At 42.4% G+C, this 21123-nt stretch overlaps 1 protein-coding gene and 1 long non-coding RNA gene across 3 annotated transcripts in view; one reads left to right on the forward strand and one right to left on the reverse strand.

The window, feature by feature from the left end:
• Window positions 1-7334, forward strand: part of SLC16A9 (solute carrier family 16 member 9) — a 69152-nt gene extending 61818 nt beyond the window's left edge. For both annotated transcript variants that reach the window (XM_077454122.1, XM_077454121.1), the window contains 2 exons: window positions 210-1100; window positions 6528-7334. In XM_077454122.1, the coding sequence (XP_077310248.1) occupies window positions 210-1100; window positions 6528-6706 (1070 nt within the window). In that variant the 3' untranslated portion in view covers window positions 6707-7334. The remainder of the gene's footprint in view (window positions 1-209; window positions 1101-6527) is intronic.
• Window positions 1-21123, reverse strand: part of LOC143930120 (uncharacterized) — a 91928-nt gene that overhangs the window by 6624 nt on the left and 64181 nt on the right. The gene's annotated exons all lie outside the window — the stretch shown is intronic.

Raw genomic sequence — 21123 nt, forward strand, 5'->3', positions numbered from 1 at the left:
AATCCTTATGGTCCTTAAATGGTTAAGTTCAGAGATAAACTAATGATTCTGAATACTGAGAATACTGAGCATGCATGTCACCAGAACAGGTGCAGTGTTTTTTTTTTTTTACTATCATTTATGCTTGAGCTTGAATGTAAATATGGTACATACACACATGGTAAAAAATACATTATTTGTACATAACTATTTGTATTTATACTTTACAGGTTCTAGCGTTGGGACCTTTATATATGCAAGTCTGCAGAAAGAGTTGATATCTTTCTATGGAATAGATGGATGTTTACTGATTATTGGGGCTCTGTCATTGAATATATTGGCATGTGGAATTCTGATGAGGCCCTTACCACAAGTATTAAGCAACAGTTCAGAGAGAGCAGACTTCGAGAAAATTCCAGATAACTACCTCATTTATCATGAAAAAGAACTCGACACCGAGGAACAGCTGGGGATGCTTGTGAAATCCCATACATTAAATGGGAACTGCAAATCTCAAGATACTAAGACTAGAGAAAGTGGAGTTACAACTCAGCTGGATATAGAAAAGGTTAACATCAAGCAAGGAGCTGCAGAGAAACAAAGCTTCAAACAGTTCATTAAAAGCAAGTGCCACAGCTACCTGGATTATTGGGAGGTTACTCAAAACCTGTTCAAAAACAAAGTGTTTGCTGCTCTTTTTATAAACATTCTGCTGTTTGACATAGGGGGGTTTCCTCCAGGATTTCTTTTGGAAGATGTAGCCAAAAGTGCCAATATTAGTAAAGAAGAGATGGCAGTGCCCCTAGTTTTCATCCTTGGCATCATGATGGCCATCGGGAAGCTCATCTTGGGTATTCTGGCTGATTTTAAGTGGATAAATTCTTTATATCTCTACGTCTTTACTATAGTGGCAACAGGCTTGGCAGTACTTGCAGTGCCTTTCGCCAAGACATATGCCACCCTGGCTCTTATTGCTGGCACAGTAGGATTTTTTACTGGCAATTGGTCAATATTTCCATACGTAACAACAAACACTGTTGGCCTAGATAAACTCACTCACGCCTATGGGATACTGATGTTCTTTGCTGGTGTCGGAAATTGCTTTGGACCACCTATAGTTGGTAAGATATTATAGCTGCTACTATTGTTAACCACTCACTAAATAATTATATAGACTTTACCTTTCTTATGGGGAAGATCGTTTACAGTATATAAAAAAAAGTCTCAACACAAAATGAAGGATAATTGTCACATACTCTCAATATTCAATGAAAAACATGGATCTCATAGACCTGGATTCCTGTTGTCATGCCATTAATAATGGAATTTGGCATATATATATATATATATATATATATATATATATATATATATATATATATATATATATATATATATATATATTTGTTGTTATATGAGGTCACATTTAGAGGACACCTGTACATTTGGTACAGTTTCTCATGTAAGGCAGAGACAAGGGCCAGTTTACTGGTCTTCAGACTTTAGAGGGACTGGACTGTGCCCAGTGGGAGTAAGCAATGTCCAATCTTTAATATTAGAGGGAGAAATAGTTGACGTCAGTGGGAGGAATAGTGCCCCATTTTTGTTGTCTGTGGAAGAAATTATGCCTCATTGTTGGTTTCAGTGGAAGAAATTATGCCCCATTGTTGGTGTCAGCGAAAGGAATTATGCCCCATCATCAGTGTCAGTGGAAGGAATAGTGCCCTATTGCTGGTGTTAGTGGCAGGAATAGTGCCCCATTGTTGGTGTCAGTGGCAGGACCCCATTGTTGGTGTCAATGGTAGGAAAAATGCCTCAAAGGCGGGATAAAGGCAAGCAAAGGGCTGCATCTGGCCCTAAGGATGCGGTTTGGATACCACTGCTTTAAGTCTCTCTGTCACTATTCTAGCAATCTTCACTGTATTGCCCTGCCTGGATCTGTATAACTTTTCTTCTGAAAGTGCCCCAATCGGGTCCCTTTCATCTTGCACAAGTGCTCAACATCCCAATTCACAGCGATACTCATGGGGCGGCCTCCAAAAAGTCCTGTAAAGTATGACTTTTCCCATAGAAATCCTTGGCTGCACAGTAGATCACTGCATTAGAGACAGAGACCTTAAAGAATAACTTGTAGTTAAGGTAAAGTTGTCCTTTAACTGTGTGTCAGACAATACAATCCGCAAAGGGGGTAATGTATTTCACAGTGGGCTGGGACTGAGCTACACTAGTTTTGCCAAGTGACAGCCCGTGGATTTCATTAGCTTTCTTGCGTGAGCCATTCGCGGGTTTTCAGTGAGGTAGTAACATGTATCTGTAATAAGCAACTGCAGCGACCTCCTTAGTTTAATCATTTAAACTATAAGTCAAAAAACACAATATTTTGTTAACATATAATGTACCCAGAGCTTTTTTTCTCAAACAATAGTGGGTGTGTTCTGTCAAATTTCACAAAAACAGTAGGAGGGTCTTAAATGGGGCATTAAATACCAGGATTGCATTACATACAGAGTGCAGAGCTGTCACTTCTAAACACAGAAACCAGACTTCTGTGTTTACAAGTGATTGTGGTGAGCAGGTACCAAAGGGTCTGAGCCAGAGGTGGTGGAACTGAGTTGCACCAAGTTCCCCCTGAAAAAAAGCCCTGAATGTATCCTATAATCACATGGTAGGTGAGGTTGAAACAAGACACAAGTCCATCAAGTCCAACCTATGTGTGCGAATATATCAGTATTACATTGTATATCCCTGTATGTTGAGGTCGTTCAGGTGCTAACGAATAGTTTTTTGAAACTATCGATGCCCCTCCGCTAAAACCACCGCTTGTGGAAGGAAATTCCACATGCTTTCCGCTCTTACAGTAAAGAACCCTCTACGTAGTTTAAGGTTAAACCTCTTTTCTTCTAACTTTAATGAGTGACCACGTGTCTTGTTAAACTCCCGCAAATTTTTTTTATCCCTATTGTGGGGTCACCAGTACGGTATTTGTAAATTGAAATCATATCCCCTCTCAAGCGTCTCTTCTCCAGAGAGAATAAGTTCAGTGCTCGCAACCTTTCCTCATAACTAATATCCTCCAGACCCTTTATTAGCTTTGTTGCCCTTTTTTGTACTCGCTCCATTTCCAGTACATCCTTCCTGATCACTGGTGCCCAGAACTGGACAGCATACTCCAGGTGAGTCTTGTACAGTATCAATAATAACATGTGGGACAGAAAACACACAGGCATCATGTAACACCTTCAAAAAACCTATATTATTAAAAGGAGAAGTACAGTCGTTTGGCTGTACTTCTCCTATGGATCAAGAGAGTGCAGTTTGTTCTGCACTTTTGTGACCCATTTTTAGCAGACAGTATGATGAAGCCTGCTGTTGGCTGATTTCACAGAGCCGGTCCAGGCTGGGGAAAGATTACGATCATATGGTTGGGATCCTCCCAGATGCCTGGCTCGGCACCTGGCTCAGCCTCTCAGCATGCCATGGAGAGCCTGAACCAGCCACTCCCGCCCCTGCCCCCTCCACAGCCCAGCCAACGCTCCAGTGAGCGCACGGGGGGGGGGGGGCTCAGAGCATTGAGTTGGTAACTGACAGCCACCAGCTCTCTGCTCACAGAGCGCTGAGAACTGAGCGATCAGCGGTGTTTGATTGCTCGGTTCTCAGCCTTAGAGCTGGCAGGTGACCGATGCTACATCCACCTAGGTAAGTATGATTTTAAAAAAAAGTAACTTCTCTTTTAAATTGCATAGACTGGTACTCACAAACATTTCTAAATAAACTTCAGCGCTCTGATGAAGAGGGTTTGCCCTTGAAACTGGTCAGTGGCAACATGCGAAGTTGGGGGGCTGCATGCTGCGTAAACAAGTTCAGTTACAGAGATTTCTTCAATGCACCAAAGGTCAAACGGGTGTTTTCCTAGATGTTTTTAATTGACAAGGTCGGTTTATAAAGAGATGTTTGTGAGTACTGGCCTATGCCATTTTATAAATAATTGTTTTATGAAGGTGTCACACAATGCTGGTACGCTTTCTGTTTATCCTACAGTGTTTCTGAAGACTTACACTATGGTGGAAACAGGAAAACTTTGGACACTGTGTATTAGATAAACAGTGAATCTTGAAAGGCCGCTTTAACAGCTTTTCTGACACAGAATTGTACTTTTTTCCCCCCTTACAGTATCTCACAAAAATGAGTACACCCCTCACGTTTTTTGTAAATATTTAATTATATCTTTTTATGCAACAACACTAAAGAAATGACACTTTGCTACAATGTAAAGTAGTGAGTGTACAGCTTGAATAACAGTCTAAATTTACTGTCCCCTCAAAATAACTCGACACAGCCATTATTGTCTAAACCGCTGGCAACAAAAGTGAGTACACCCCTAAGTCAAAATGTCCAAATTGGGCCCAAAATGTCACCATTATTTCCCAGCACTGCCTTAACCAGCTTGGGCATGGAGTTCACCAGAGCTTCACAAGTTGCCACTGGAGTCCTCTTCCACTCCTCCATGAAGACATCACGGAGCTGGTGGATGTCAGAGACCTTGCGTTCCTCCACCTTCCATTTGAAGATGCCCTACGGATGCTCAATAGGGTTTAGGTCTGGAGACATGCTTGGCCAGTCCATCACCTTTAGCCTTAGCTTCTTTAGCAACGCAGTGGTCATCTTGGAGGTGTACTTGGGGTCGTTATCATGTTGGAATACTGCCCTGCGGCCCAGTCTCCAAAATGAGGGGATCATGCTCTGCTTTACAATGTAACAGTACACGTTGGCATTCATGGTTCCCTCAATGAACTGTAGCTCCCCAGTGTCTGCTGCACTCATGCAGCCCCAGACCATGACACTCCCACCACCATGCTTGACTGTAGGCAAGACACACTTGTCTTTTTACTCCTCACCTGGTTGCCGCCACACATGCTTGACACCATATGAACCAAATAAGTTTATCTTGGTCTCATCAGACCACAAAACATGGTTCCAGTAATCCATGTCCTTTCTTGTGCATCGTCTTTATAAGAGGCTTTCTTCTGGGACGACAGCCATACAGACCAATTTGATGCAGTGTGCGGCATATGGCCTGAGTACTGACAGGCTGACCCCCCATCCCTTCAACCTCTGCGGCAATGCTGGCAGCACTCATACATCTATTTCCTAATACGAACCTATGGATATGACGCTGAGCATGTGTACTCAACTTCTTTGGTCAACCATGGCGAGGCCTGTTCTGAGTGGAACCTGTCCTGTTAAACCACTCTATGGTCTTAGCCACTGTGCTGCAGCTCAGTTTTAGCTTCTTGGCAATCTTCTTAGAGCCAATGCCATCTTTATGTAGAGCAACACTTCTTTTTTCAGATCCTCAGAGAGTTCTTTGCCATGAGATACCATGTTGAACTTCAAGTGACCAGTATGAGAGAGTGAGAGTGATAACACCAAATTTAACACACCTGCTCCCCATTCACACCTAAGACCTTGTAACAGGGAAAATTGTGAATTCGGCCCAATTTGGACATTTTCACTTAGAAATATACTCACTTTTGTTGCCAGCGGTTTAGACATTAATGGCTGTGTGTTGAGTCATTTTGAGGGGACCGCAAATTTACACTGTTATACAAGCTGTACACTCACTACTTTACATTGTAGCAAAATTTAATTTCTTCAGTGTTGTCACATGAAAATATATAATAAAATATTTACAAAAATGTGAGGGGTGTACTCACTTTTGTGAGATACTGTAGATCCCCTTCAGATGGGCCATATCTGGTCCAATCAGCAGAGAATCTGTAACAAGATTTACAGCTGAACCAGAGTAGAACAGAAGTTATTTTTCGGACACCAATGTCTGAATTTTTTTTTTTTTTTAACTGGAGTATTCCAGACCTATATTCGACCTATAGGCAGTTGGGCGTAAACAGACTTGTGTTTATGTTCATCCAGTTATCTCTGTTCTGTCATGTTTAGGTCACAGACCTTTTTTTTTTTTTAATTCAGACTCGGAGGTTACATCCAGATGGTGACATCCAGTGGGAGTAAACATTGCCCTATCTTTGGTGTCAGTGAGGGAACCAGAGCCTTATAGTTCATGCCAGTAGAAGGAATAGTGCCCATCATTGATCTCAGTGGGAGGAATAGTGGCATTTTGTTGATGTCAGTGGATGGAATTGTGCCCCATTTTTAGTATCAATGAAAGAAATAGTGCTCCATCGCAGTTTGAAGACCACTGCCCTAGACTAACATTAAAACCAAAAGGCAGACCTGATCAGACCACCCGTGAGAAAGGGACTTAAGTGTAGACTGTATATAATTAAAAAACAGTTTACATAATAGGGATTAAATTCACATAAAAAGTGAAAAACAACTTGCCAAAGGAAGATATATTCCGTGTAATCACATTGCGTGTGTCACAATACTAACACTAAAGAGCCAGTGTCTGTAGGTTAATAATGTGAAATGGTCATGTTTCTCCTTATAACATCCTTATATTTTATTCTAGGTTATTAATTTGTATTATTATTTCATTCATTTGCTTACAATTATTTTGGTCTTTTTTTTAGGTTGGTTCTTTGACTGGACGGGGACATATGATATTGCCTTTTACTTTTGCGGCATTTCTGTTCTTGTGGGAGGACTTTCCTTGTTGCTTGTGGCACTGCCATGTTGGAACAACTGTGGAACACATAAGTCAGACACATTTTCAAAGAGTTACTCTTATAAAGTAGCTGCAACTGCCTGACAGACTGAAGAACAATGTATTGTTAAAGAATGAGTGCTAATATACTGCATGGCAAATTCCTTCATCCTGGCCTCGTACTAGTAGCATCTATAAGATTTTTTACCTGTATGCCTGGACATGCAAGCTTTCTATGACCAAGACTGCCCCAGTTTGTGCTCCTTTTTTAGGTAAATTCTGATTACAGATCCTGCTGCAGACTTCAGGTGATGTCAGGGAACCACCCCCATAGTCCACCAGCATAGGCATCGAGGTGCAGACAAATTGCTATAATGCTCTGTGGCATCACCACAAAAAAAAAGGAAGCCTGCAAAGGTTATGGGGAAGCCTTTGCAACAGGGAGCTAGCAAACACCTGGGATTATTGATGCTTTTTTTTATATACAACAGATTGTTGTGCTTTTCCTGCAATAGATCATGACACTGTTTTCTCAGCTTGAAATACTTATGCCTCTATCTCAGAAGGCATCTTCTCAGGATATGTATATGTTTAACCACTTTCAGACCGGACCATTTTGCTGGTAAATGACCAGAGGTCTTTTTACAATTTGGCACTGCGCTGCTTTAACTGGTAATTGCGCGGTCATGCAATGTTGTACCCAAACAAAATTTGCGTCCTTTTCTTCCCACAAATAGAGCTTTCTTTTGATGGTATTTGATTGCCTCTGCGATTTTTATTTTTTGCGATATAAACGTAAAAAGACCGCAAATTTTGAAAAAAAATGATATTTTCTACTTTTTGTTATTAGAAAAATCCAATAAACTCAATTTTAGTCATACATTTAGGCCAAAATGTATTCAGCCACATGTCTTTGGTAAAAAAAAAGTCAATAATTGTATATTTATTGGTTTGCGCAAAAGTTGTCACATCTACAAACTAAGGTACGTTTTCTGGAATTTACGCAGCTTTTAGTTTACGACTGCCTATCTCATTTCTTGAGGTGCTAAAATGGCAGGGCAGTACAAAACCCCCCCAAATGACCCCATTTTGGAAAGTAGACCCCCTAAGGAAATTGATAAGTGGCATGTTGAGCCCATTGAATATTTTATTTTTTTGCCTCAAGCGATTGAATAATGACAAAAAAAAAATTTTTTTTTTTTTTTTTACACAAAGTTGTCACTAAATGATATATTGCTCACGCATGCCATGGGCATATGTGAAATGACACCCCAAAATAAATTCTGCTGCTTCTCCTGAGTACGGGGATACCACATATGTGGGACTTTTTGGGAGCCTAGCCGCGTACGGGGCCCTGAAAACCAAGCACCGCCTTCAGGCTTTCTAAGGGCATACATTTTTGATTTCACTTCTCACTACCTATTACAGTTTTGAAGGCCATAAAATGCCAAGATGGCACAAAACCCCCACAAATGACCCCATTTTAGAAAGTAGACACCCCAAGCTATTTGCTGAGAGGCATGTTGAGTCCATGGAATATTTTATATTTTGCCACAAGTTGCGGAAAAATTACAAACTTTAATTTTTTTTTATTTTTTTTTCACAAAGTTGTCACTAAATGATATATTGCTCACACATGATATGGGCATATGTGAAATGACACCCCAAAATAAATTCTGCTGCTTCTCCTGAGTACGGGGATACCACATATGTGGGATTTTTTGGGAGCCTAGCCGCGTACGGGGCCCCGAAAGCCAAGAACCGCCTTCAGGTTTTCTAAGGGCGTAAATATTTGACTTCACTCCTCACTACCTATTACAGTTTTGAAGGCCATAAAATGCCAAGATGGCACAAAACCCCCACAAATGACCCCATTTTAGAAAGTAGACACCCCAAGCTATTTGCTGAGAGGCATGTTGAGTCCATGGAATATTTTATATTTTGCCACAAGTTGCGGGAAAATTACAAACTTTTTTTTTTTTTTTTTCACAAAGTTGTCACTAAATGATATATTGCTCACGCATGCCATGGGCATATATGAAATGACACCCCAAAATAAATTCTGCTGCTTCTCCTGAGTACGGGGATACCACATATGTGGGACTTTTTGGGAGCCTAGCCGCGTACGGGGCCCCGAAAACCAAGCACCGCCTTCAGGCTTTCTAAGGGCGTTACAGTTTTGAAGGCCATAAAATGCCAAGATGGCACAAACCCCCCCCAAATGACCCCATTTTGGAAAGTAGACACCCCTAAATTTAGGGGTACACTAGTGAGACTAGGTAATAAATGGCGGGTGCCCAAAAAAAGGGTCCCGTGCGAGTTTGCGGCGGGTGCGACACGAATTCAGCCATACTATCTGTATGGCTGAACTCGAATCGCACAGAGATTGGATGTGATTTGCACTGCAGTGCGGTGCGAATCACATCCGTTCTCATAAACCGCTGCAATGTGAACCCAGCCTTAGTGACACTGGCGACGGGGGGTGATCACGGGGTTAAACCTTTATTGGGGGGGTTAGGGGGGTACCTTAGAACTAAAGGGGGCTAACCCTAACTGCCCTAACAGTTATTACAGTCACAAATGACACCCGCTGGGTGATCAGGGGGTTAAACCTTTATTAGGTAATAAATGTCGGGTGCCCTGAAACTATAAAAAAATAACTAACCAACCAGCGTCACCTGTAACAGTTATATGGTGATCACTGGTGAAAGGGTTAACTAGGGGGCAATCAGGGGGCTTTATGCGGTAGTATATGGGGGTCCCTGGCGCTATAAAAAGCTGCGGCGAACCTAAATACCTACCTGCCTAACTAGCGTCACCTGTGACACTAATACAGCGATCAGAAAAACGATCGCTTATTAGGCTGGGTTCACACTGGAGTGATGCGGGAACGCCACGAATCCGCGGCGGGTTCCCGCATCGCATGCCTCCCGGCGGCAGTTCACACTGCCCTATGCGAACTGCTGGGAGTGTCAGTGAAATGTTAATGACACCCCCAGATCAGTTCGCATATCGCAGTGCGATCTGCAAACTCGGATCGCATGGTGTGAACACCCATGCGATCCGATTCTGCTGCGGACCAAAAAAAGGGTCCCGTGCGAATTTGCGGCGGGTGCGGCGAATGGCTGAACTCGAATCGCACAGAGATCGGATGTGATTTGCACTGCAGTGCGGTGCAAATCACATTCGTTCTCATAAACCGCTGCAATGTGAACCCAGCCTTAGTGACACTGGCGACGGGGGGTGATCACGGGGTTAAACCTTTATTGGGGGGGTTAGGGGGGTACATTAGAACTAAAGGGGGCTAACCCTAACTGCCCTAACAGTTATTACAGTCACAAATGACACCAATGCAAAAAAAAAAAAAAATGACATTGGTGTCACTGTGACTGGGGGGCAGGGGTAATTGGGGGGGTGATCGGGGGGGTGTGAGTGTGCCTGGCATGTTCTACTGTGTAGTGTCGTGTTGGTGCAACTCACCGATCCTCTCTCCTCGGTGTCGGAACGAAAAATACCGACACGGAGGAGAGATTACATCACTTCCTCTCCTGTGTTTACATTACAGGAGAGGAAGTGATGTCACGAAGACTTTCTATTCGTCGGGAGCGATCGCGAGGGGGTGGCCATGAATGAATGGCCGTCCCCTCGTCCGGGATCGCTCCCGAACGAATACCGACCGCCGCGGGCACCGGGCGGGGGCCCGATCGGGCCCCCGACCCGCGGGAAGGCAGGGACGTACATGTACGCCCATATGCCTGCCCGTGCCATTCTGTCGACGTACATCGTCGTGCGGCGGTCGGGAAGTGGTTAACCAGTAGCATACTTTTATCTTAATTCCTGCCACTCCTCGGATTAATCATTGAAATATTTTTTTTTAAATTATTTGTGATGCAATAAAAATATTTTATAGATGAGAAGAAAGAAAATTCATGTCAGTAATATCTGAATCATGTCTGCTCTTTTGGACCAACATTTTTCTAAACTCTCAGAAAAGGTTTGAGGCCAGGGACCACCTAAAAAAAAAAGTCTTATTTGCAACTTACTGTATATCAGGATCTGCAATAATCTCTTAGCCCTTGTACACACGGTCGGACATTCCCACGGAAAATGTCAGATCGTACCGTGTTGTTGGATAATCCGACTGTGCCTGGGCTCCATCGGACTGTTTCCGTCGGAATATCCGACGGACAAAGTTTTAGAGCTGGGCTATAAAACTTTCCGACAACATGATCCGATCAGATTTTGTCCGATTGTGTGTAGAGAATTCTGATCAGACAAAGTGCCACGCATGCTCAGATCAAATTCCTAGACCAAAGCTATTGGCTACTAGCCTGAACGTAGTCCAGTCGGAATGAAATAACGTCATCACGTTACGTACGATTGGATTTTCCGACAACTTTGTCCGACCATGTGTATGCAACACAAGTTTCGGACAAAATCCGACGGATTTTGTTGTCAGAATTTCCGACCGTGTGTATAAGGGCTTAGAGCGCCCTGCAAAAATATGTCAGAGTTCTGAGATACTATCTTATCATTCTGACATAGAGTACTTGTATTCCAACATGCTATCAGAGCTTGTTTTTATTTTTTCACTTAGATTCTTCTGTGGGCAATGTTATTCTTAAAGCTGAAAAAGACTCTGTGGATCTAATAAGAAGTTTTCTGCTACACTTATTAGTGATAGGAATATAATTGTAGTAATATGTCATACATAAGTTTTACCATGCAACAAACAGAATTTTATTTCATGGTGTTTTTGTAGATTTCAGTTTATGCTGACGTATTGATAAATGTAACTGGAAAGGCTACACCTGGTGTCATTTTGGCCAAGACTAAAGATTGTCAAGTACAGCTCAAACTTTTGGCTAAATTCTGTGGAAATCAGCCAGGGGTGCTCCTCTCACCACCACCGGCTTGACAAATGCTGATTGTTCATTCAACTTTTGTTGAAGGAGTTGGGTAGAAAATTGTCGCCTGAATAGTGCCTGGGTCCAATTAGATGCAGGCACTGTTTGTGTATTCTGACACCCACATTGGCCAGTTGTCAGAATACAACATCCAGGAAGAAAGTTACATCCATCCCTGCTGTGTAGGGTGGATGGAAGAATCGAATGGATTTCTTTTGTTCAGCCCGCAAACTTAGTGTATGGCCAGCTTAACCAGCAAATGCACTTTTGAATCAAAAAACGTATTTTTGTAGCACATGTTTGTTTACTATATTGTTTTAAAATCGATTTGATGCAGAAAGTTTGTAGTTTAAGTGATTCCCATTAGCAGATAATTTTAAATGATTAAAGATGAAACATTTCAGAATAACTTAGATCCCCTTTTCAAGCTTTATACTCTTCTGGAAATGGTTGTGGAACCCACATATTTATACACAGTTACAAGAAGGAACAATTAAATATATACCAAAGAAAATACATGTTTTTCCTAACACACTTGGGTGGTAAAGGCTGGTTGTAAAGGTTAGGCTAGAGTAGGGATGAGCCGAACACCCCCCGGTTCGGCTCGCACCAGAACTTTAAAAACGGACCGAAAATTCGGGCGAACTTTAGAATCCCATTGAAGTCTATGGGACTCGAACGTTCAAAATAAAAAGTGCTAATTTTAATGGCTAATATGCAAGATACTGTCCTAAAAAGGGTTTGGGGACCTGGCTCCTGCCCCAGGGGACATGGGTCAATGCCTAAAATGTTTTTAAAAATGGCCGTTTTGGTGGGAGCACTGATTTTAATGACGATTAAAGGGAAAAAAAAAGTGAAATATTCCTTTAAATATCATGCCTGGGGGGTGTCTATAGTATGCCTGTGAAGTGCCACGTGTTTCCCGTGTTTAGAACAGTCCCTGCACAAAATTACATTTAACGGAAAAAACATCATTTAAAACTGCTTGCGGTTTTAATGTTATATCTGGTTCCGGCAATATGGATGAAAATCATTGAGAAAAATGGCATGGGTAGCCCCCCCTGCCCATTATCAGCCCCTTTGGGTCTTGTACGGATTTTAAGGGGAACCCTGTACCCCAAAAAAAAAAAAAGGAAAGACGCGGTGCCCCCAGGCCCTATATACTCAGAACAGCAGTATACAGGCGGTGCAAACAAGACAGGGACTGTGTAGGTTTGTTGTGTTAAGTAGAATCTGTTTGTAATTTTCAACTGGTAAATTTTTAAAGTGTAGCTCCAGTCAAAAAATCTATTTTTAAGCTTTTTGGAAGGGTTATCAGCCTTGTATAATTTGTTTTGCCGTCCATCTTTTTTCATCTCACTTGCTGTTGTCTCCTTCCGTTTGCAAGTAGAAGACATTAGTAAGTTGGATGTTTGAAAGTAGGGGCCTGCCCTATATGCTCTGCAGAAATGGCGGAACAAGGTGTTGGTGTTGCCACAACATTGTAAGCCCTCAAAGTGACTCTTAGCGGGAGCTGGAGCGCCCTGCTGTGAACGATTATATCAAGAATTGTAATTACATGCCATTGTTGAACAGTGGTAGAAAAATTGGCCTTTGGTGGTTGTGGTGCTGGTGCCACAACACTATAAGTCCTCACCGTTACTCTGGGTGGGCACAGGAACGGGCCCTCCTGTGAACTATTATATCAAGAATTGTAATTGCATGCCCCTGTTAAACAGGGGCTGAAAAATTGGGCCTTAGGCACTGGTGCTGGTGCCACGACACTGCAACCTCTCCCATATACTGTAGTTGTATTGCAGGAATGAGCCCTGCTGCAAAGCATTGCATCACAAATTGTAATTAAACGCCCCTGTTAAACAGGGGCAGAAAAATTGGGCCTTAGGCACTGGAGCTGGTGGCACGACACTGCAACCTCTCCCATATACTCTAGTTGTGGTGCAGGAATGAGCCCTGCTGCAAAGCATTGCATCAAAAATTTTAATTAAACACCCCTGTTAAACAGGGGCTGAAAAATTGGGCTGGTGGCATCACCCAGAACCAAAAATGTTCTTCCAACATATCAGCGGAGGAGGAAGAGAATAGACAATCAACATAACAGGACAGTCACTCAGCATCAGCATAGGCAGTCTTGAAGGGATGTGATATTTAAAAAAAAAAAAATATTCGGTTACATCAGCTTCAGGTGCTTGGTAGCTGTGGGTGATCCAAAACGGATTCATCTTGATGAAGGTCAGTCGATCAACTGAGTCGGTGGACAGGCGCACCCTGTGATCGGTAACAAAGCCACCAGCAGCACTGAAGGTGCGTTCCGAAAGAACACTGGATGCAGGACAGGCCAGTAGCTCAATTGCATACTGTGCAAGCTCTGGCCAGTGATCCATCCTCAAGACCCAGTAAGCCAGAGGGTTTTCGGTGGGAAAGGTGTCCAAGTCTGACCTTGCCCCTAGGTATTCCTGCACCATGTAAATCAGACTCCACATGCCGGTAGAGAGCCGGAATCGCCTTCCGTGAGAAAAAGTGGCGTTTGGGGACCTGCCACTGAGGAACCGCACATTGTACAAACTCACGGAAGGGGGCCGAGTGTACCAACTAAAAAGGCAGCAGTTGAAGTGCTAGCAATTTAGTCAAGCTAGCATTCAACCACTGGGCATGTGGATGGCTGGGAGTGAACTTCTTTCGGCGGTCCAGCAGCTGGGGCAGGGACATTTGCCTGCTATAATCAGACGTGGGTGTACTGCTAGCAGAGTGCCCGGAAGCACTTGGCTGTGACACACCTAATTCTACACCTTCATTCCTCTCAGAGCAGGTTTCAGAGAGGACTGAAGGTCTAGTGGGGTTGGAGATCCCAGCTGATGAGGAGCAAGGAGAGGTCCGCTTTGTTCTTTGGTGTGGGTCTTTGAGGTACGCTTGCCAACGAGCTGCATTGCAGGTCAACATATGTCTGGTCAAGCATGTGGTGCCCAAGCGGCTGATGTTTTGGCCACGCGAGAAACGCTTGAGACATATGTTGCAAATAGCAGCGGTGCGATCTGATGCACTCGTTTCAAAAAAGGCCCACACCAAAGAACTTTTAGAATAACGCGCAGAGGCAGCGCCCTGCACAGGCGGACCTCTGCGGTGTGATTCAGTCGGTGTGCTGCCCCTAAGCTGGCCCCCGGAGGGCATCCTGCCTCGTTGGACATGTGCCTCCTCCTCCTCCTCCTCCTCCATTGCTGCCAACATTGACTTGAGAGCACTTATAGGAGGTGTTGGTAACTTCTGAAGACCCTTTTTGAAGAGTCAACATGTCTATACATTCAAATATATGGGAAACTGAAAACAAGAATAAATGTTAAAATATGTCTCCCCACATCTATTATTTGAAACAAAATAACAGTAGCAAGAACATTTATTCAAAAGACTTATGGAAAGTGTTTTTTAGTTATCACCTAAACATTAGACTTGTAGCAGTTCCTTCATTGTGGGTGCAGCTGTGACCAGTATAGGTCACTGTTGCCCCCACATTAACCCTCTTTACACTGCTACTTTACACTGCTACTTCTTGTAAATGGTACACAAAAAAAGACTCCTCGTTCACATATATTGTAATACATTTTCAAGATGGCCACTCCCTACTCTACCCTCAAAATGCCAATTACATAAATGTACATATTGTACTTAAGTGAACATATAGTCCAAACATGGGGTAACCTGACGCAGTTGAAGGAGGGAATAGAGCCAGGTCTGATCACTGATCTGAAATTTACAGTGAAAAACACAATCTGTGCCCAAAACTCAACATCATATGGTTGTATAACAAATACAGAGTACAAAGGTGCAGAAGGAATATGATGACAAGTGGTGACTGGTGACCACTACAACCCATTATTACTGTGCAACTGCCTTATCTGTATAGGTCACACATAAAATATTCCCATTACTGTCCAGACCCAGAAAAACAATTCAGGGCCCAATAACATAGATAAACATAGTACAAACAGAAATGACTTTGGTAGGTATACATACTTATTCGTGTCATAGAATCATTATGAATGTACAGATCAGCATTATATGCCCTATTTCTTTTGGACAGAACCTTTGTTCATACCTCTCTCTAATCTATCTTTATTCCCGGTCAGTTATAAAGACTGCACTTTCAATGTACAACTAGCTCTTCAAAGTGTATGATTTATATCTAATTTATATTGTGTTAGTATGTCTTTTTATTTGTGGCTTTTTATAGCAGTAATTTTTGTGCAAATGGATAAATATATGTTTGCATGTAAATGGTCAAGACCTTTGTAGGGTGTACTAATCTGGCCATTTAAAAAAAATTGATTCATCGCTCAGTGTATGGCACATTCCTAAGATTATGACTGGATCATGATCCCTTACCAGTGCCCATCCAAAACTGATATATCCTTTTTGGGTGAATTGACATTTGAAGATTAGGCTAACATAGACAGCTCAGACTAGAACTCTTTGTTTGAAAGTGTTGATGTGATATAGATTCAACAATAAAGTTTTTTTAGAATACTGTCTGTGTGTCTTCTTTCAAATGTTCTGTGTAACATAACACTTAAATATACAATAGTAAATATGTAGGAAGTGAAAAGGAGTGGTTTATACCATAGCAGCATGAACATTCATGTGAATGTGTATGTTTGCATTGCTTGGGGACTCCAATAGTAAGAATGGAATTCTTTTCTTTATCTAAAAATATTACATTAAAAAATCCCCCAAAGAATGTGAGTCACCCAGAACTGAGACACAGAAGGTGGGGTATTCAGAAACCCACATTAAGATATTTAATTGTTGGAGTCCTGTAGAGATAAGGAGGGCAGGAATAACTAAGCTCATCAGCATCTGTAAAGGAGTGATGGGCCCATATTACAGATATATGAGATTGGCAGGAGTGATATCCTGTCCACAAGGAGAATTGGTTCTCTTGCAAATGCATTGGAACATGGAAGTGAAAGCCTGGTGGTGATACATAGCGGTCATCTGTCATATTGGGTGTGCTGGTTCTGCATGGAAGAGGAATTTAATGCCTGGAAGAATGTGGACCCTAGATTACATGCATAGGAATGGACTGTAGTGTTGAGAATAACTAATTTTGTGAGTATTGGGTGTGCCCTGGTGATGAGAGTTCTATCTGGGGTGCCCTGGAGGTTTCCCATGTGTTTATAGCAGACTTACTAAGCTACCCTTTTAAAGGTTGAGCCTGGAACATGTTTCTTTGAGTAACAAGAGCTATGCTAGAGTGCGCTATAATCTGTACCACAAGCATTGTCAGGACCTGCTTGGGGAAGTTAGTAAGGAAGAAATACAGAAAATGTCATGAATTGTGCAGAACTGTGGCAAAGTGCCAATCCTGGAGTGACATCCACTGCTACTTCTACTAAATCAGAAATGTTTAAATATGTGTGTATTCTACTTTAGCTTGGCCTATCACTGGTATTTAAAGTCCCAAAAATTAGAATAATGTACTAATTTAAAGTATTCTGCAAGTCCCATATAGACTCCAATATATAGTCCTAAAACTAAACTTCAACACCACTGTGACAATGATGACGTCCAAGAACCCCACTCTGACTAAGGAAAATCTCTAAAATACTTTCAGTGACAAACCATCTTCTGCATTTTTAAGCCATATTCCGCACCACATCACACAACCTAAACCCACACATTTGATAACACTGGTCTACAAATTTTAGAAAATTATCGACCTCCAAGGTAAAATGTGCTAATTCTTACATATTTATTTTAGATTAATTAGAAAACAGATGATAAAGGTGCTGGTTGGTTAAAGTTATCAAATAATTTCACAAGAAAGATTTATACACTGGCGAGTATATTTGCCTACAAGGGAAGGAGGTGTCTGATGAGCATGATGCCTTGTAACTTCTCAACAAAGTACTGTAGAACAATGATAATGGTACCACAAGGAAGTATATAAATTTATCTTCACAATGAGAGTAAATATTGTTACCTAACTGTAATTTATTCTTCTTTTATTGGTACATTTGCCTTGGTCAGATCTACGCATCATATAGTTACATCTGGTGGCTTGTGAAAATGTCATTGCCTAACATTTCCAAGGAACAGTTGCGTCATATTTTCCCTCAGAAGCCAAGATGCCTCAAAACTGTGTAAACAAACACAGATGACTTCTGCTACATTTGTGGTGAGGTTACATTTGCATCTCAAAAGTGCAGTATGATGGCAGTGGCAAAAAAAGGCATTGCGTCTATATTTTGGATGCAAAGTAGGGGATCAGGACAAGAGTTTGGCCCCTCATTATTGTTGCATTACATGTGCAACTTATCTGCGTCATTGGCTAAACAAAAAGAAAAAGTCCATGTCTTTTGCAGTCCCAATGGTGTGGAGGGAGAATGAAAATGGTACAAGAAAAAAAACAATAAATGAATGGAAAGTTATGTTATTAGTATCAATAAAAAGATACATTAATAATGATTGGTGTGACACCATTCTCATTGCTATATCACATTTTGCAGAAAAGTTATGGAGCATAATCGCACATCCCCCTCGTAATTTTGATGCAATTTTGACCTGAAGCTGTATCTTGGAAACTGGAGCCAATTAATACGCAGGATTTTTCCTTTATTTAGGGACCCAATTCTGGTAAAATGTAGCTACTTTCATTTCTGAGGCTTTCTCCTTGTAAAACAGTGTAAGCTGAGCATTACGTACAGTATCTCACAAAAGTACACCCCTTACATTTTTGTAAATATTTTATATCTTTTATATGACAATACTGAAGAAATGGCACTTTGCTTCAATGTAAAAGTAGTGAGCGTAAAGCTTGTATAACAGTGTAAATTTGCTGTCCCCTCAAAATAACTCAACACACAGCCGTTAATGACTAAACCGCTGGCAACAAAAGTGAGTACACCCCTAAGTTAAAATGTCCAAATTGGGCCCAAAGTGTCAATATTTTGTGTGGCCACCATTATTTTCCAGCACTGTCTTAACCCTCTTGGGCATGGAGTTCACCAGAGCTTCACAGGTTGCCACTGGAGTCCTCTTCCACTCCTTCATGACGACATTATGGAGCTGGTGGATGTTAGAGACCTTGCGGTTTTCCACCTTCTGTTCGAAGATGCCCCGGAGATGCTCAATAGGGTTTAGGTCTGGAGACATGCTTGGCCAGTCCATCACCTTTACCCTCATTTTCTTTAGCAAGGCAGTGGTTGTCTTGGAGGTGTGTTTGGGGTCGTTATCATGTTGGAATACTGCCCTGCGGCCGGTCTCCAAAGGGAGGGGATCATGCTCTGCTTCATGTCACATTACATCTTGGCATTCATGGTTCCCTCAATGAACTGTAGCTCCCCAGTGTTGGCACCACTCATGCAGCCCCAGACCATGACACTCCCACCACAATGCTTGACTGTAGGCAAGTCACTTGTCTTTGTACTTCTCGCCTGGTTGCCACCATGCACGCTTGACACCATCTGAACCAAATAAGTTTATCTTGGTCTCATCAGACCACAGAACATGGTTCCAGTAATCCATGTCCTTAGTCTGCTTGTCTTCAGCAAACTGTTTGCAGGCTTCCTTGTGCATTATCTTTAGAAGAGGCCATGCAGACCAATTGGTGCAGTGTGCACCTTATGGTCTGAGCACTGACAGACTGTCCCCCCTATCCATTCAACCCCTGTAGCAATGCTGGCAGCACTTATATATCTATTTCCCAAAGACAACCTCTGGATATGATGCTGAGCACGTGCACTCAACTTCTTTGGTCAACCATGGCGAGGTCTGTTCTGAGTGGACCTGTCCTGTTAAACCGCTGTATCGTCTTGGCCACTGTGCTGCAGCTCAGTTTTAGGGTCTTGGCAATCTTCTTAGAGCCAAAGACATCTTTATGTAGAGCCACAATTCTTCAGATTCACAGAGAGTTCTTTGCCATGAGATGCCATGTTGAACTTCAAGTGACCAGTATGAGAGAGAGAGAGTGATAACACCAAATTTAACACACCTGATCCCCATGCACACCTGAGACTTTGTAACACCAACGAGTCACGTGACACCGGGGAGGGAAAAGGGCTAATTGGGCTCAATTTGGATATTTTCACTTAGGGATGTACTCACTTTTGTTGCCAGCGGTTTAGACATTAATGTGTTGAGTTTTTTTGAGGGGAGAGTAAAATTTACACTGTTATACAAGCTGTACACTCACTACTTTAGGTTGTAGCAAAGTGTAATTTCTTCAGTGTTGTCACATGAAAAGATATAATAAAATATTTACAAAATTGTGAGGGGTGTACTCATTTTACTCATTTTGTGAAAAACTGTATGTTAACTATAATGAGGGCCCATCTGTCAGGGTCCCCCAAGGTTCTGATCTTGGACCTCTCCTTTTCTCAATTTACACCACCTCCCTGGGTCAGTTGATAGCCTCCCATGACTTTCAATATCATCTCTATGCTGATGACACCAAAATCTATCTCTCCACCCCCCCCCCCCCCCCCCAGCTCTCTCCATCGGTCTCCTCATGCATCACCAACTTACTAGCAGCTATATCAGCCTGGATGTCACATCACTTCCTCAAACTCAACCTATCCATACCAAGCTCATGATATTTCCTCCCACAGGTGCCACTTCCCCTGATTTCTCTGTCAATATCAACGGCTCAACTATCAACTTGTCCCCCCCGCGCCAAGGTGTAATCCTGGACTCCAAACTAACCTTTCGGCCCCACAGTCTATCACTATCCAAAATTTGCCGCCTCAACCCACACAACATTTCCAAGATACGCCCCTTCCTTCTCGGCTCGACTACTGCAACTCCCTCCTCATTGACTTATCTCTAAATAAGCAATCCCCACTTCAGTCCATCATGAACGCTGCTGACAGGTTCATCTACCCCACAAACTGCTCAGCGTCTGCTATACCCCTCTGCCAATCCCTCCACTGGCTGCCATTCAACCAACTAATTCAATTGAAGATACTAACAATAACTTACAAAGCCATCCACAACCTGGCCCCCAGCTACATCACTAACCTAGTCTCAAAATACCAACCTAATCGTTCTCTTCGCTCCTCCCAAGACCTCCATCTCTCTAACTCCCTTGTCCCCTCTTCCCATGCTTGCATTCAGGACTTCTCCAGAGCCTCTCCCATCCTCTGGAAGTGCTCTACCACAATCTGTCCGCCTTTTTCCTACTTTGTCCACTTTCAGACGATCCCTGAAAACTCATCTCTTCAGAGAAGCCTATCTGGCCCCCACCTAACAACTGTACATTTATTTTCTCCATCAGCACATCCCCACAGTTATTACCTCTTGTATCTCTTGATCCTCCCTCTTAGATTCTAAGTTCTAAGGAGCAGGGCCCTCTAATTCATACTGTATTAAAGTGTATTGTATTTCTACTGTCTACCCTTAAGTTGTAAAGCACTGCGTAAACTGTTGGTGCTATATAAACACTGCATAATAATAATAATTCATATATCTCACAGAACTCTATGGCAAAGTTGAGATGGCTTGAATAGAAATCTTTCACTAGGGGTGCTTACTGGTTTCGACACAGAGATGCATATAGTGGCTTTTTAGGCTGTTATTGCTATAGGGTTGATTTACTAAAACAGGAGCGTGCAAAATCTGGTGCAGTTC

This window comes from Lithobates pipiens, unplaced genomic scaffold (genome assembly GCF_037356315.1).
Source record: "Lithobates pipiens isolate NorthernLeopardFrog02 unplaced genomic scaffold, aLitPip1_a1.2 Scaffold_25, whole genome shotgun sequence".
NCBI lineage: Eukaryota > Metazoa > Chordata > Amphibia > Anura > Ranidae > Lithobates > Lithobates pipiens.